The sequence below is a fragment of the Gallus gallus genome, chromosome 7, assembly GCF_016699485.2.
Source record: "Gallus gallus isolate bGalGal1 chromosome 7, bGalGal1.mat.broiler.GRCg7b, whole genome shotgun sequence".
Lineage (NCBI taxonomy): Eukaryota > Metazoa > Chordata > Aves > Galliformes > Phasianidae > Gallus > Gallus gallus.
The window spans coordinates 4045217-4057252 of NC_052538.1; the positions used below are offsets into that span (position 1 = coordinate 4045217).

The following is a 12036-nucleotide window of genomic DNA, read 5'->3' on the forward strand; positions in this document are numbered from 1 at the left end:
TATCCTAAAGCAAGATGGCACAGCTGTATGGCCAGAAACTGAATCTACCTTCATTGTAAGCAGCATTTGCAATTTTGGTCTCATTGGCCAAGCTAGTATGAGCTCCTCCACTTCCAGTAGGATGCTGAAATGCTCTTATGTCATGGCAGGCAGGGTGTGGAATTGTGGTATGGGATAGCAGATGTGAAAACTTTATTCGTCATAAAGGTAATTATTCATTGGACTCCAAGTCTTGCACAGGGCCCTGCATTGTCCAGTGCCTGCTGTCTGTGCATTTCACTACCTCTAATTTCCAAGTATTGTAGCTAGTTTTATCTTTTTGCTTTTATTCCTTACCTGGCGTGGTTCCAAGGCCTCCCAAAAGGCAATTCTGTATGGACTAAAACTGCCTTCTACCAGGTGCCTAAATTATTTTAAAATCTCATTTAACTGTTCTTAATTACATGACATTGAAAGACAGCTAGCTCATTTTTAATACTTTAAAAAGACTAGCCTGCAGTGAATGGTAACGCACTCCGTATTTCTGCAGAGGGACCACGCTAATCTTAGCAGGCTAATGGATTGCAATGTAGCAGGTCTGACTGTGGGCTGTGTAGATTATAACCTGAGCTTGGAACAATGTGCTACCTTGTGGACGTGACAAAATATCATCGTAGTGACCCTGGGTGCAGAACTGTAGGCTGCATTTAGAGCAGGCCAAACCCCTGAAATAAAGGACTAATTGCACATTGTGACAGAGACAAGCTGGTCAGAGCAGTGGGGAACACCAGGTGAAATGCTATTTCTGTCTGTGTATGATTGGATATGCCAACTTCTGCCATCAGTACTCAGTTCAGAAGGGGAAAATGCTTTAGAATTTGGAGTACTGGTTATAGGATGATGTGCTTATAATCAAAGTCATTCTTTAGAATTTGTATATACCATGCCGGGAATCTTTTTTTGGTAGTAGGAGCATGTTATATTTAAAGCATTGCAGCCATGAAATTGCAGCTTCAAGGAAGCTTTAATAAAAAAGATGAACTTCTGTAAGATAAATAAAAATGACTTTTCATGATGCTGTGTCTGCTGTAGGAGGACTGGCAAGGGGACCCACACCTGAGGAATGCTTTACTTTCCCTTTGTTACCACACCCAGCTCTCAGCCAAGTGGGATAGAGGGGAATAGTTATCCTGTCATGGGACGATCTGAAGACACAGGCACATGTTTCATTGCATAGCCAATGGGGATAATGGAAGGAACTGCCAAAAGGAGCCATAGGGATCAAAAAACCTGGCGGTTTTAATAAGAAATGTCACTTGAAATAATTAATGTGGCTCAGAGTTTCGGAAATAAAAATAATTAAAAGGGAGTTATATCTTAAGCCTGTATCTCAAGGATGCAACTTCTATTGGAGTCAGGTTCTGTGCTGCTGGGTGTTTTATTTATATGCAGGCTAAGAACTCGAGCATGGCTATGTATGATGGATATGCAAATCGTTCTAGACTGTCATCCTGTCCCTAACACAGAGTACCAGGGAGTGCATGGGTAGGAACTGGAAGGGCATTTGTCAAGTTTTGTCCTAGCACCCTCCTGGAGATACTGCTTTCTGGTGATGTTAGTGGTAGGTCCGTGCTTTCCTAATGTAACTATCTGCCTCACTGTTTTCAGCTTTGTTTCCAAGGAAAATGAAGCTTACAAGGACATGCCTCCTGCACCTTCTATGTGCATCTTCTGCACCGGTTGCTGACACAATCTCCCATGCTTTTTAGTAACTCTAACCTGCAGGCTAATTCTGACAAAGCTTGAAGTCTAAAAGATCAATCAGTTCCCAATAATTATATTGAATCAGCAGCTAAGGTGATGGTGCTAAGAGGCAAAGTACACTTCCATAGATACTCAGGCTTCATTAGTTGTGGTTTTCAGGGAGCAACTCACTTTTTCCTAATAAGAGTTGTGAAGGAAGCAGCAGTGCAGTAGATGCTTCTTTCTTCTCTAGCTTAGCATGTAATGTCAGCAAAATTAAAGTAATTTTTAACATTATTTACAGATCTGCCCTTGGATTTTGCTGCGCTTAGGGTCTACCCGCTTTGATACTGCAAATAGTCCAGAGGCTTTTAGAGTTTTCCTTTAGAATAATTGCACCAATAGAAGTAGATAAGAAACACCATTTTTCTAGTTGCTTAAGATTGATTTTGAAATGTTTTTCAATTGCCGTGGTAAAAGGCTATTAATCCCATAGTGCTTTAGATGGCATGTTTAAAATTAGCTGATGAGCTGCTGATGTTGATGTGCTGTTGAGTTCCAGTCAGAGGCTACCTGGTGCCTCAGCTCTTCTAGGACACAACTTGAACACAAGTGCTGTCTTAGCGTATTGTTTTGAGGACCAGTATTTGCCTACGCTGCGTATAAGGCTTTGCTCACCTCCTTTTGATTTAGGCTGGAACTGTCTCAAGAAAGGAACTGCATTTTACTTTGTCTGCAGAGCTCCAGGTGCATCCACGGCACTACATAAATAATACATACAAATGCTGGCACCGCAGATGTGCTGTATTCACTTAATGCATCATAGAGTATAGCAACAAAATTGTTACCTGATCTGCAGTACTGTCCCTGGCATCTGCTGAAGCCCATATGCCTGAGATTAACCCTGAGGATGAGATATGGTGGGCAGAGAAGTCTGCTTTGCTGTTATTTACCGAGTAAACTGTAGAGAAAGCAAATGTAACCTCTGTGCACCAGGATTTGGGTTAAAGCTGACCAGGTACACTCAGTGGTTATGAAAAACAGTTGCTCTGGCTGAAAGAGAAAGGTCTCGGGCAGCTGGATATTGGTTATTTTGGCTGATACAAGACAGTCTGTGTACATTTTGAAGGATGGGGCCTGTGGTGATGCTTGGCAGCTGATGTAGGGAAGCAGAAGAGCCTGCTGGCTCCACCATCTTCAGAGGGAGCCTCAGTAACCCTGCTGGAGTGGCTCAAGGTTCAGCTCTGCCTGCAGAGCCCGTTATCCCAGAGCATAGGAGTGGGGCACTTCTGCTGATACCTGGTCTTTATGTAGGGCTGCACCATCAGTGTACTAATTGTCTGTGTTTTTCTGGTATTTCATGAAGGTAATCAGTCACCTGAAGTATCCTACAATAACTTATGGTTAATGAACTTATGTGGGCTTATGGCATCAATTGGGAATCCATGAAAAATTCGTCTTGAGAAGTAGGACTGTGCCTATTTACAATTAGGAAAAAAGATCCCATCCATAGAAACAGTTTGGAGATTACAGATATCATATCCTCTCTGTTGTGAACTGACCAAAAACGATAGGATTTTTTGCTTGTTCTTCTCTCCTGATATGTTGTCTGTCTCCTTGATTTGTTTGGTTAAAAAAAAAAAAAAGCATTTTCTTCAGATAACCTTGTATCACGTGCACAGTGATGCAGTTTAGAGGCAGAGCTCGTGCTGCAGTGGTTGAGGTGCTGGGGTCCCTCTGCTTCCGAGCACGTCTGCCCCTTAGCTGCTGTCAGTCCGTCCCTCCAAACTTCTCCTCCATGGGCTGTGCTTTTGTTTCCATGTCTCTGCTTTGCTCTCCTTTGATCTGTAAGGAGTGCTAAACCTCATTTGTAACTCTTTCCCCTGCCACAGATTGCCAAATTGAATCCATTTGAACTACCTTCCTGCTCATATCTGTTTCCTGAAAGATTTTCATCACTGCCTGGACAGTATCTTCTTAAAATTCAGCCCAGGGAACGAGTTCTTCATGTGGTATTTTGGGGATTATATATTAAAAAATGCATAAGCAATAAATCTTCTTTTGTGATTCACAACAGTGGCAGTGCCTGCTACCCTCTGAATCAATTATAGATTTCATCAGTCCCACTTTATACCTGCTTCAGAATTTGTTTTAAAATAGCTCTGATTTCCTAAATGTATGAAGGCCACAATAATTTGTCATTTTGCTAATTTTGTCTCCACAAGTGAGATGTAGCTTCAGTTATTAAAAAGACGGGTGTTCCATTAATGAAAACACATTTATTCCTTGACGAAATCAGGGTCTCCTCCTGCAGCCCTCACTCAGGCTTTAAGCCCATATGCTTTGTCAAAATCTTTGTATTGATGACGGTGAGATAACTGTGGAGAAATTAGTCTGAATAGCCAAGGTTGATGGATTTCTGGCCTTTAGCTAACTTTTCCATAAATAAAACAGGAAACCTCCAGTATTACTTATATCACTTAAGGTGAAATAACTTTTTTAGTGTTTTAAAAGAGTGTAGGATGAACGTTGATCCGTCCATCTAACCTTTACAGTGGGAGGACTGGTAGAAATGATATCAGGGGCAACATTTCAGGATAGCTCAATGCATTTGTTATACCAAAGCACTGGGAAATTCCAACACAATTTAGGAAATTGTCTCAAATCTGTGAGAGTTCTCTGCAGGGCTCGCTGAGCATTTGAACGAGGGAGATCTCATCAATTCACTCTGCTTGGATTTTCAGTAGATTCTTAAGGTCATTCAACAGAAACTCTCGGAAAAGCAGAAGTGCCATGAATAAAAAAAAGAAAAATCTCTTGTGAGCTTAAAAACTGGTGAAAGAATGGGAATAAAATGTCATGTTCTGAATGGAGAAATTACTTGCGTCCCTCTGGGGTCTGTGCTGGGACTGAAGTTATTAGGATGGTTTTGGACACTGGAAGAGAAAAGTGGAAAAGTTTGCTGATGAGAATAATGAGGGCAGTAAAAATGAAGGATCCATGTGAAGAAGTGCAGGAGAAGAATTCAGTTTGGAAAAGTTGACTGTGAGGTGGCAAGTGAAGTTCCATGCAGGTGAATGTGAAGTAATGCATATGAGAAAAATAAATAGTAATTTCTCTAAGCTAGTTATTGGTGCTCAGGAAAGAAATATTTTCTGCAAATTTCTGTGGTGTGGCACTAAAAACACTAATTGAATGAACAGAATAGGGAACAAAACTGAAAGCACTGCTGTGCTGCTGGGTACCTCCACCGGGTACCTGTTTCTTCAGTGCTTTTTTCAGCTCAAAAGACGTGGAGAAGGATGGTAAATATGGTTAAAGATATGGAATGACTTCAGTGTGAGGAATAAGTCCACAGGCTGAGTCTCCAGCTGGCTGGTAAAATAATGTGATAGGGAACCTACGGTATCGTTATTGGCTTGGAAGAGGGTTCATGTGTAGTCAGTGTTTACTTTGCATCATAATAGATTCCAATAGAATTAGAAGCATCAAACAAAGGTATTTAGGAGAGCAAAATAATTCTTTGTGCAATGCCAAATTACATTTTGGAACTTATTAACACAAGAGATTGCAGGTATTGGAAGTGTACATATGTTAAAAAGATAGGTAGTCATGAGAAAAACAGCCTATGGACAGTTGTTAAGTGCAATATACAGTGTCTGTCTCAAAGAAATCCTGAGACGCAGAGACTTTGGGGGAGGGTATTACACCACTCTACGTGTTCATTCTTACCATTTTCCCATTAAGAATCCTCTCCTATTTGTGATAGAATGTAAGTAGCTGAACCAGGTGAGCTTTGAGCCTGGCACGCTGTGTCTGTGCTTAAATGCAGTGGAACTATGCTCATATCTGAAGTCAATAGATAGTGAGCGCGTGAGATTATCTGTAGTGAGTCAGAAGACAAAAACGTTACAATTAAATGATAATTTATATATAGAAAATGGTATGGATTTGGGAAATAAAAGAAAAAAGCCTCTTCCCTGAAGCTATTTTATTCTACTTTGAAAGTGGTTTCCTGGGCTTCAGTGATGTTATTGATAAGCTCATAAGTAGGCTGCACAAAGAAGGAATGTCATTTCTGGAACCCATATTTGCTTTCTCTTGGAAAACAGTTACTTCATGTCTTTTCTTCTCTCTTGATATTTAATATGTGACCGTTTTGTCTATGATGTATCAAAAAATATGAATTTTTAAAAATATGTTTTAATGTAAAATCTACTCTTGTTTGCTTAACTAGTCTTTCTAAAGTAGTCTTTCTTTTTCCTTCTTACAGTGGCACTCAGTTGGTCACTTCAAGTGGGGATACAACAGTACAGATATGGGACCTCTCAAAAGGGGGATGCGTTTTAACCTTCAAAGGACATGCCCAAGCTGTATGGGACTGCTCATGGCATTCATGTGGTGATTTTGTGGCTTCTGCCTCTAAGGACAGCACAAGTAAAATATGGGATGTCAACAGGTATGGAATTACTGGAGATTCTTTATTATCTGGTTGATAGCTGTAATTAGTAATCAGTGTTTTATGCTTCAGCCCAGTCACACAGAGAGAGATGTCTAGCACCAACTTGTGGACTTCCCTTTAGGAACAAGGATAGATTAAAGGGAGTGGAGAAAGAAAAACAACTTGGATGACATTTATTAGAGAAGGCTGTTCAAATTAGCTGGGAAGGACTTAAATTCAGATAGTGCCACAAGGAGTGTTTCCTTTTATTTGGAATATGCTATTCTGCAGTTGTTTTTATTGTTGTTATTGGTTTTTGTTTGTTTGCTTTTAAGGTCATAGCTTTGTGAAACTTCAGTACATAAAGTAAATAAGTAACAGAACAAAAATACAAGCGAGATTTCCATTTCATATTTCTAACTTATATGTATACAACACACTTGAATTATAAGTTGGACAAGTGGAAATTTATTTTATTCATTATTTAAGTTTTGGCAAGGTGACTCCTGATTAATAAATAACTGTACCTCTTCATTTTCTTTATTGCTCTGGCAAATGCATTTTATGAAGGTACTTACAGAAATACAAGTACATTTTTGCTTACCAATTAATCATTAGTTCCTCATCTATCTTCAGTTGTATTTGAGGTGATATATTTTGAATAATGTGTGCCTTAAAGGAATAGAATAGGATATTGTTTGGAGCTGATACTTCTTAGCTAGATAACTTAGAAGTAGTATTACTGAAACCACTCTACTGTGTTAAGTGTGATTTTTTTTCAACAACTGAATGTTGCCTGTCCACAGAATTCTTCAGTCCTGTTTGTTTTCCCTTGTTTGTTATGATCCAGTCCTAATGGGTTTGTCATTTCCTCTTTTCCTTTGCTTTTGAATGAGGCAATATACTCCCTCAAGCTCGTTGCCCAAAGCAGGGGAAGAGGCTTCACTGAGAAAGCAAGGGAGACTTGCTTCTCTCTTGCTTTGCTTAGGTCGCTCCCTGTCTACTGCACAAGCAGTTAGCCCTGCAGCTGAGACTTGGAGACCTACTGGGGTCATGCCTAGGGAAGCTGCTTCAGAGTTGTTGTAAGTGCAGTACCACTGTACTAGGCACGTATGAGTTGAGATTGTTGAGAGTTTCCTAATTCAGTCAGGTTTTTTGAGAACTAATTAGAACTCTGCCAGTATCAGATTTTCAGTCTTCTCTTCAAGTCATGACTTGGGAAAGCATTAAATAACAAAACAGTTTTCTTCTTCATGGGATTACCAATGTATGCATCCTTTCACTTGTTCGCTTATTTTTAGAAATGGGTGAATTATGTTGACTAAGCTGCGAGCAGTAACTAAAACAAAAGCTCAGACCAAACACTCAAGTTTCATAAAGCCGTAGCCAAAAAGTTTGTGGAAGTGGAATTCATAACAGAAATGGCCAATCAGTTCTGGCAACAGGTGGTGCTTCCACCCTCACTATCAGTAATAGAAATTAATGGTCAGTGTTCTTCTCAGATGTGAAAATGCCTGGAATCTGTTGCATTGTTCATTGCCTCTTTTCTTAACCTGCTGTAGCATTTTAATGCTTCGATCATCTTTTATGACATGTGCATGACTTTTAAGAAATAATACTAAGAATAGTCTTAATTTTATGTTGAAATGGTTTTGAATTTGCATAAGGGAGGTTTTATTTAGACTTTCTGAAGTATCTTCTCTGCCGAGGAAGCTTTTGTAGTCAGAGATATCAAAGCAAATCTTCATTGCCAACCCATGTCTCCCACTTGCGCTCATTAACAACTCTCATTTCTACCTTCAGTGTATTTGAAGTGCATTTCACATTTGAAAATAAGGGAGTAAGGATTGCAGCCACGATGTGGAAGGTTTATATATCAGCTTATAATTATTGAGACCTGAAGTCGTGCCAAACTCTCCATGGTTAAAGGAAGCAGGGTCCATCATGATGTGATGATTTCAAGCTTAAGACAGCCTGACTGAAGACGTAATTCTGCAGAGCAGTCAGCTAGCAACGACCCTTATGCCCAAGTTGACTGAATTCGAGTGAAAAATAAGCTCAAACAGAATATATGGCAATTTATGTATTTATTTACCAAGGGGGCGAAAGGCAGGGGGAGGGGGGAGGTGGATTGAGAAGAGAAAGTTACTTGCTCACTAAGCAACCTGGTCTTTTTCAGTTTGGATTGTTGACTTATTGATACTTGTATACAGAAATGCTATACAAAGGAACTTGGAATTTATTTTGGCTTGCAGTACTAATTGCCATGCAAATTGGCTGAGTTTGGCAAAACTAATCCTAGGTGTTGTCCAGAGTGCCCCAGTAAATTTATGTGCCTGGAGTTCTGTGATAAAAGGAAGGCAACTGTGCCTTCAGTGTACCATATCAGTGTGTAACCTCCTTCAGATGCTTTTTATGGCCTGAGTGTGTGCAACAAAGCAGGAAGGTGGAGCAGGCTTGCCACAAAGGTTTGCAATGCTTGGGGAAAAAAAAACGTCTCAGAATGTTTTATCTCATCTTCTTTAGAATTCTCTTGCTCCAGATGTCTGCCAGCTCTCACAAAGCTGTTTCTGAGCAGGGGCAGAGCACAAGATAACATACTTGCAGTAGGATAATGATCAGTGATCACAGTTACTCTGCTTAATCTTGTGATTAATTCTTTCTATGAATAAGGAATCAACATTTTATAAACGAGAGCTTTCTTTCATCCCTAATGTCTATCTGGATGTATGCCTGCTTTCAATTTAAGTATTCCTGGAAAGCATCATATTGGGGAAACAGGGGGAAGTGAGATGAATATCAAAGTTGTCAACTATCACCTCTCTAAAAGGGAAATGTAAATTCATACTTAAAATATAACTGAGTACAACTCTATAAACACTGGCAGTTGTCTTTTTGTTTCCACATCTCATGAAGCTGCTCTTGTATGTTAGGACATCTATTTTTTTAGAAATCTATAAAGATAACTTTTAAGATTCCCACAATAGTTTTCTGTGGTTCAAAACTTGGTGTCCTTAAAGTGGAGAGGTTTTTTGCCCTTTTAGTAGTACCAAAACCAAGAGCAATTTGCACAGTCATCAAATCTGTTATTGGAATCCAAAGAATACAGGGTGTAATACCTTTTAAATAGGAAAAGGTTATCGGCCATTTTATTAAATTATATTATTGTTTGCCAGTGATAAGAAAAATGGAGTGCTCTCAATGCTTAATTTTTACTTTATTAGGAGGTGAAACTATTGCTGAATTAATAGTTTAATAGCTATTTTTCTCAAGCCTTTTTTGTTCTGGGTAGGTTGGAAAGCTCTGTTATATACTGAGCCATGAATGACATTCCTATCAGGAGGATAACATAAGGTAGCTTTGCGGTTAAGTGTTCTTCCCCTTGACAGCTTACATGCCTTTTATTTATAGGTCTTTTCTGATTTTGCAAAAACAAAGCAGAAAACATTAACAAACACAAACCCAGGCACCTTTCATCTTCCCTGAAGAGACAAGCACATGCAAAGATGTAACCATATCCAAGGTGTGGCGGGGCTTGAGGATGCTGGAGGTTCTGTGTGTTCTCCTGGGTGATTTGGTTGCTTTTAGAGAAAGTGGAAAAAACAATGCCATAATGTCTATAGAAGAGATGAGTAACATATCTACCATGGTTTGAAAAATAAAAAGCAAAGCAGCAAAACCCAAGTATCTCTCCTATCTTCAAGATTATTCCATCTCCTTCATGATTTATAGGAAGCAACTTGAAGAAGAAGTGAGGGAGAGAAAGAAGGGAATAGGCTTAAAACTTGCAAATTGATTTTATTCATCAGTGTAGCTTAGACTGAAAATACATAGCCAGCCATGTTAATAGCTCAGCAAACAGTTGTAGGATTGTTTTCTCAGACCATAAATGCAGAACTGTCGAAGCCATTTTGGTAGGATTAATTTCAATTATCCAACTGTAAATATCGTCAGAGATTCACAGCCTGATCTCTGACATGCAAATCAAACTGAACTTCGTATATCTCATGTAAACACAGGTGGTTATTTAGTTTTGTAAACATATGCTGTAGACTGTCTATTAAATGCAAAAAATGTTATTTATGTTTTTAAGCTTGAGAAATTATTTGCACCAAGGCCAGAGTATTCAGAATTAATGTGAAAGCTTTTTTTTCCCTCCACTATATCCATTCTACAGTAATTGGTACAGTTCTGCGTTTTTCTCTGCTTCCTTTCAGTAGTGCAAAGCGCAGTGGAATTAGGCCATGGAGAAATGTAATTCCATGCTGCCCCTGCAGCAGACCTCCAGGTGAATAAAGGCCTCAGAATGGGATCCATTGCTGCTTTCTGTTGGTTGTTTTTATATCTGCCACTTACTTATTTTCATTTTCTCTTAACAGAATAAATTTTGGCTAAGTCCCTGTTATTTCTCCCATGTTGAAAATTTTATTGGAATGTTTAAAAAATAGTTAGCATTGATGTTCAGTCATGACTAGTATCTTCTTGGTGCATTTATTCAGGTGAAAACTTTAAAAATATATATGTATGTATATATATAGAGAGAGAGAGAGCGCATCATCACTTCTAATTATCCTGTACAACCACTGATAGATTACCTTGTTGTTAAGCTATTCCTAGTAAGTTCTTTTACTTCTTTCCAAATATACAACAAAATAATTGTTGACAACTTGTGCTTTTCTGTCCCCAAATCAGGAATTTTTCAGTCTTTATGGAGCATGAGGTATATGACACAAATCAAGTCCTGGTATATTTACGTAATTCATTCATTCCTAAGCCTACATGAAGAGTCTTACCTTCTGGTATCCCATCTCCAATTGGTCGTCGTTGATTTTAGTTTTCCTTCTTCTCGTAAAAAGCGTTGTAATTTTGGGAAATTCAAAAGGTAGTGTGTATTTAAAAGAAATTAAGCAGGGATGGATTGTTTAATTAGAAGCTGCTAACCAACTATAGCTTCACTTGGAATGATACCATGAAATGATGGTACTGTACTCTTCTTATTAACATAGTCTGTGACAGAGTGGAGTGCAAGGCACGTTTAAATGGGTTTTAAACTGCTATGATAGTGTCCTTTTGTTCACTTTGCTTTGTTCTCAGTAAAGAAGTTAATATTCCTTGACTTACCAAGTTGGCCAAACTGGTTGCTTTTTACCATCAAAGCAACGTGAAGTCACAGATTTTAGCCATCTTTCCTGGGCATCCTTTTACATTCACATATTTTTTTCCCCTTTCTCTTATTCGAGGGACAGCTTTTAAATGAAATATTTATCGTTAGATTTGTAGTTATTTTTCACAACACCCAGCACATCTGCATTAGGACTCTATAAAGAAAGCCACAGAAAGTTGAAAATAAATTCCCACTTTGTCATTTTGAACAGGAACAAGGGCAAATAACCAGCTGTCATGAAGATTTTCTTTCCTGGATGACTGTTACCTGCTTCAGATTTCAGTGGGAGAGGCACCAAGAGCTGCTGGCCAGATACCATGTTTAATTGATTCCAGTAAAAGTGAAGCTAATCTATTTTCAGAAAAGACAGATGTCCTCCAGGAAATTGGAAGGCAGGCAGAGAAAAACTTAGAGGATCTGTGGAAGGGCCATCTTTGGGTAGTTTGTAATGTGTGTACTGACAGCCCTTCAGGAAGTGCTTGCCATTTTGATAAAGGAGAATTCCCTTTGAAATCCTCTGAGGAGCGCTGCAGAGACAACCTGCTGGTAATCCCTCAAATACAAAAGAGGCCCATGCCTAAATCTCCGAGTTTATAATGGTGTAAGAGTTCCACAACACATTTTTCAGGACGAAAGGAAATCTAAAACCTGGTTTTTATGATTCCCAGAGAGCCAATTTTAAAATATCAATTTAAAGATGGTGAATTAT

General features: G+C 39.0%; 1 protein-coding gene across 2 annotated transcripts in view; it reads left to right on the plus strand.

Moving 5' to 3' along the window:
- Nucleotides 1-12036, plus strand: part of SPAG16 (sperm associated antigen 16) — a 348220-nt gene that overhangs the window by 190167 nt on the left and 146017 nt on the right. For both annotated transcript variants that reach the window (XM_421865.8, XM_040703739.2), the window contains exon 12: nt 5996-6181. In XM_421865.8, coding sequence (XP_421865.5) covers nt 5996-6181 — 186 coding nt within the window. The remainder of the gene's footprint in view (nt 1-5995; nt 6182-12036) is intronic.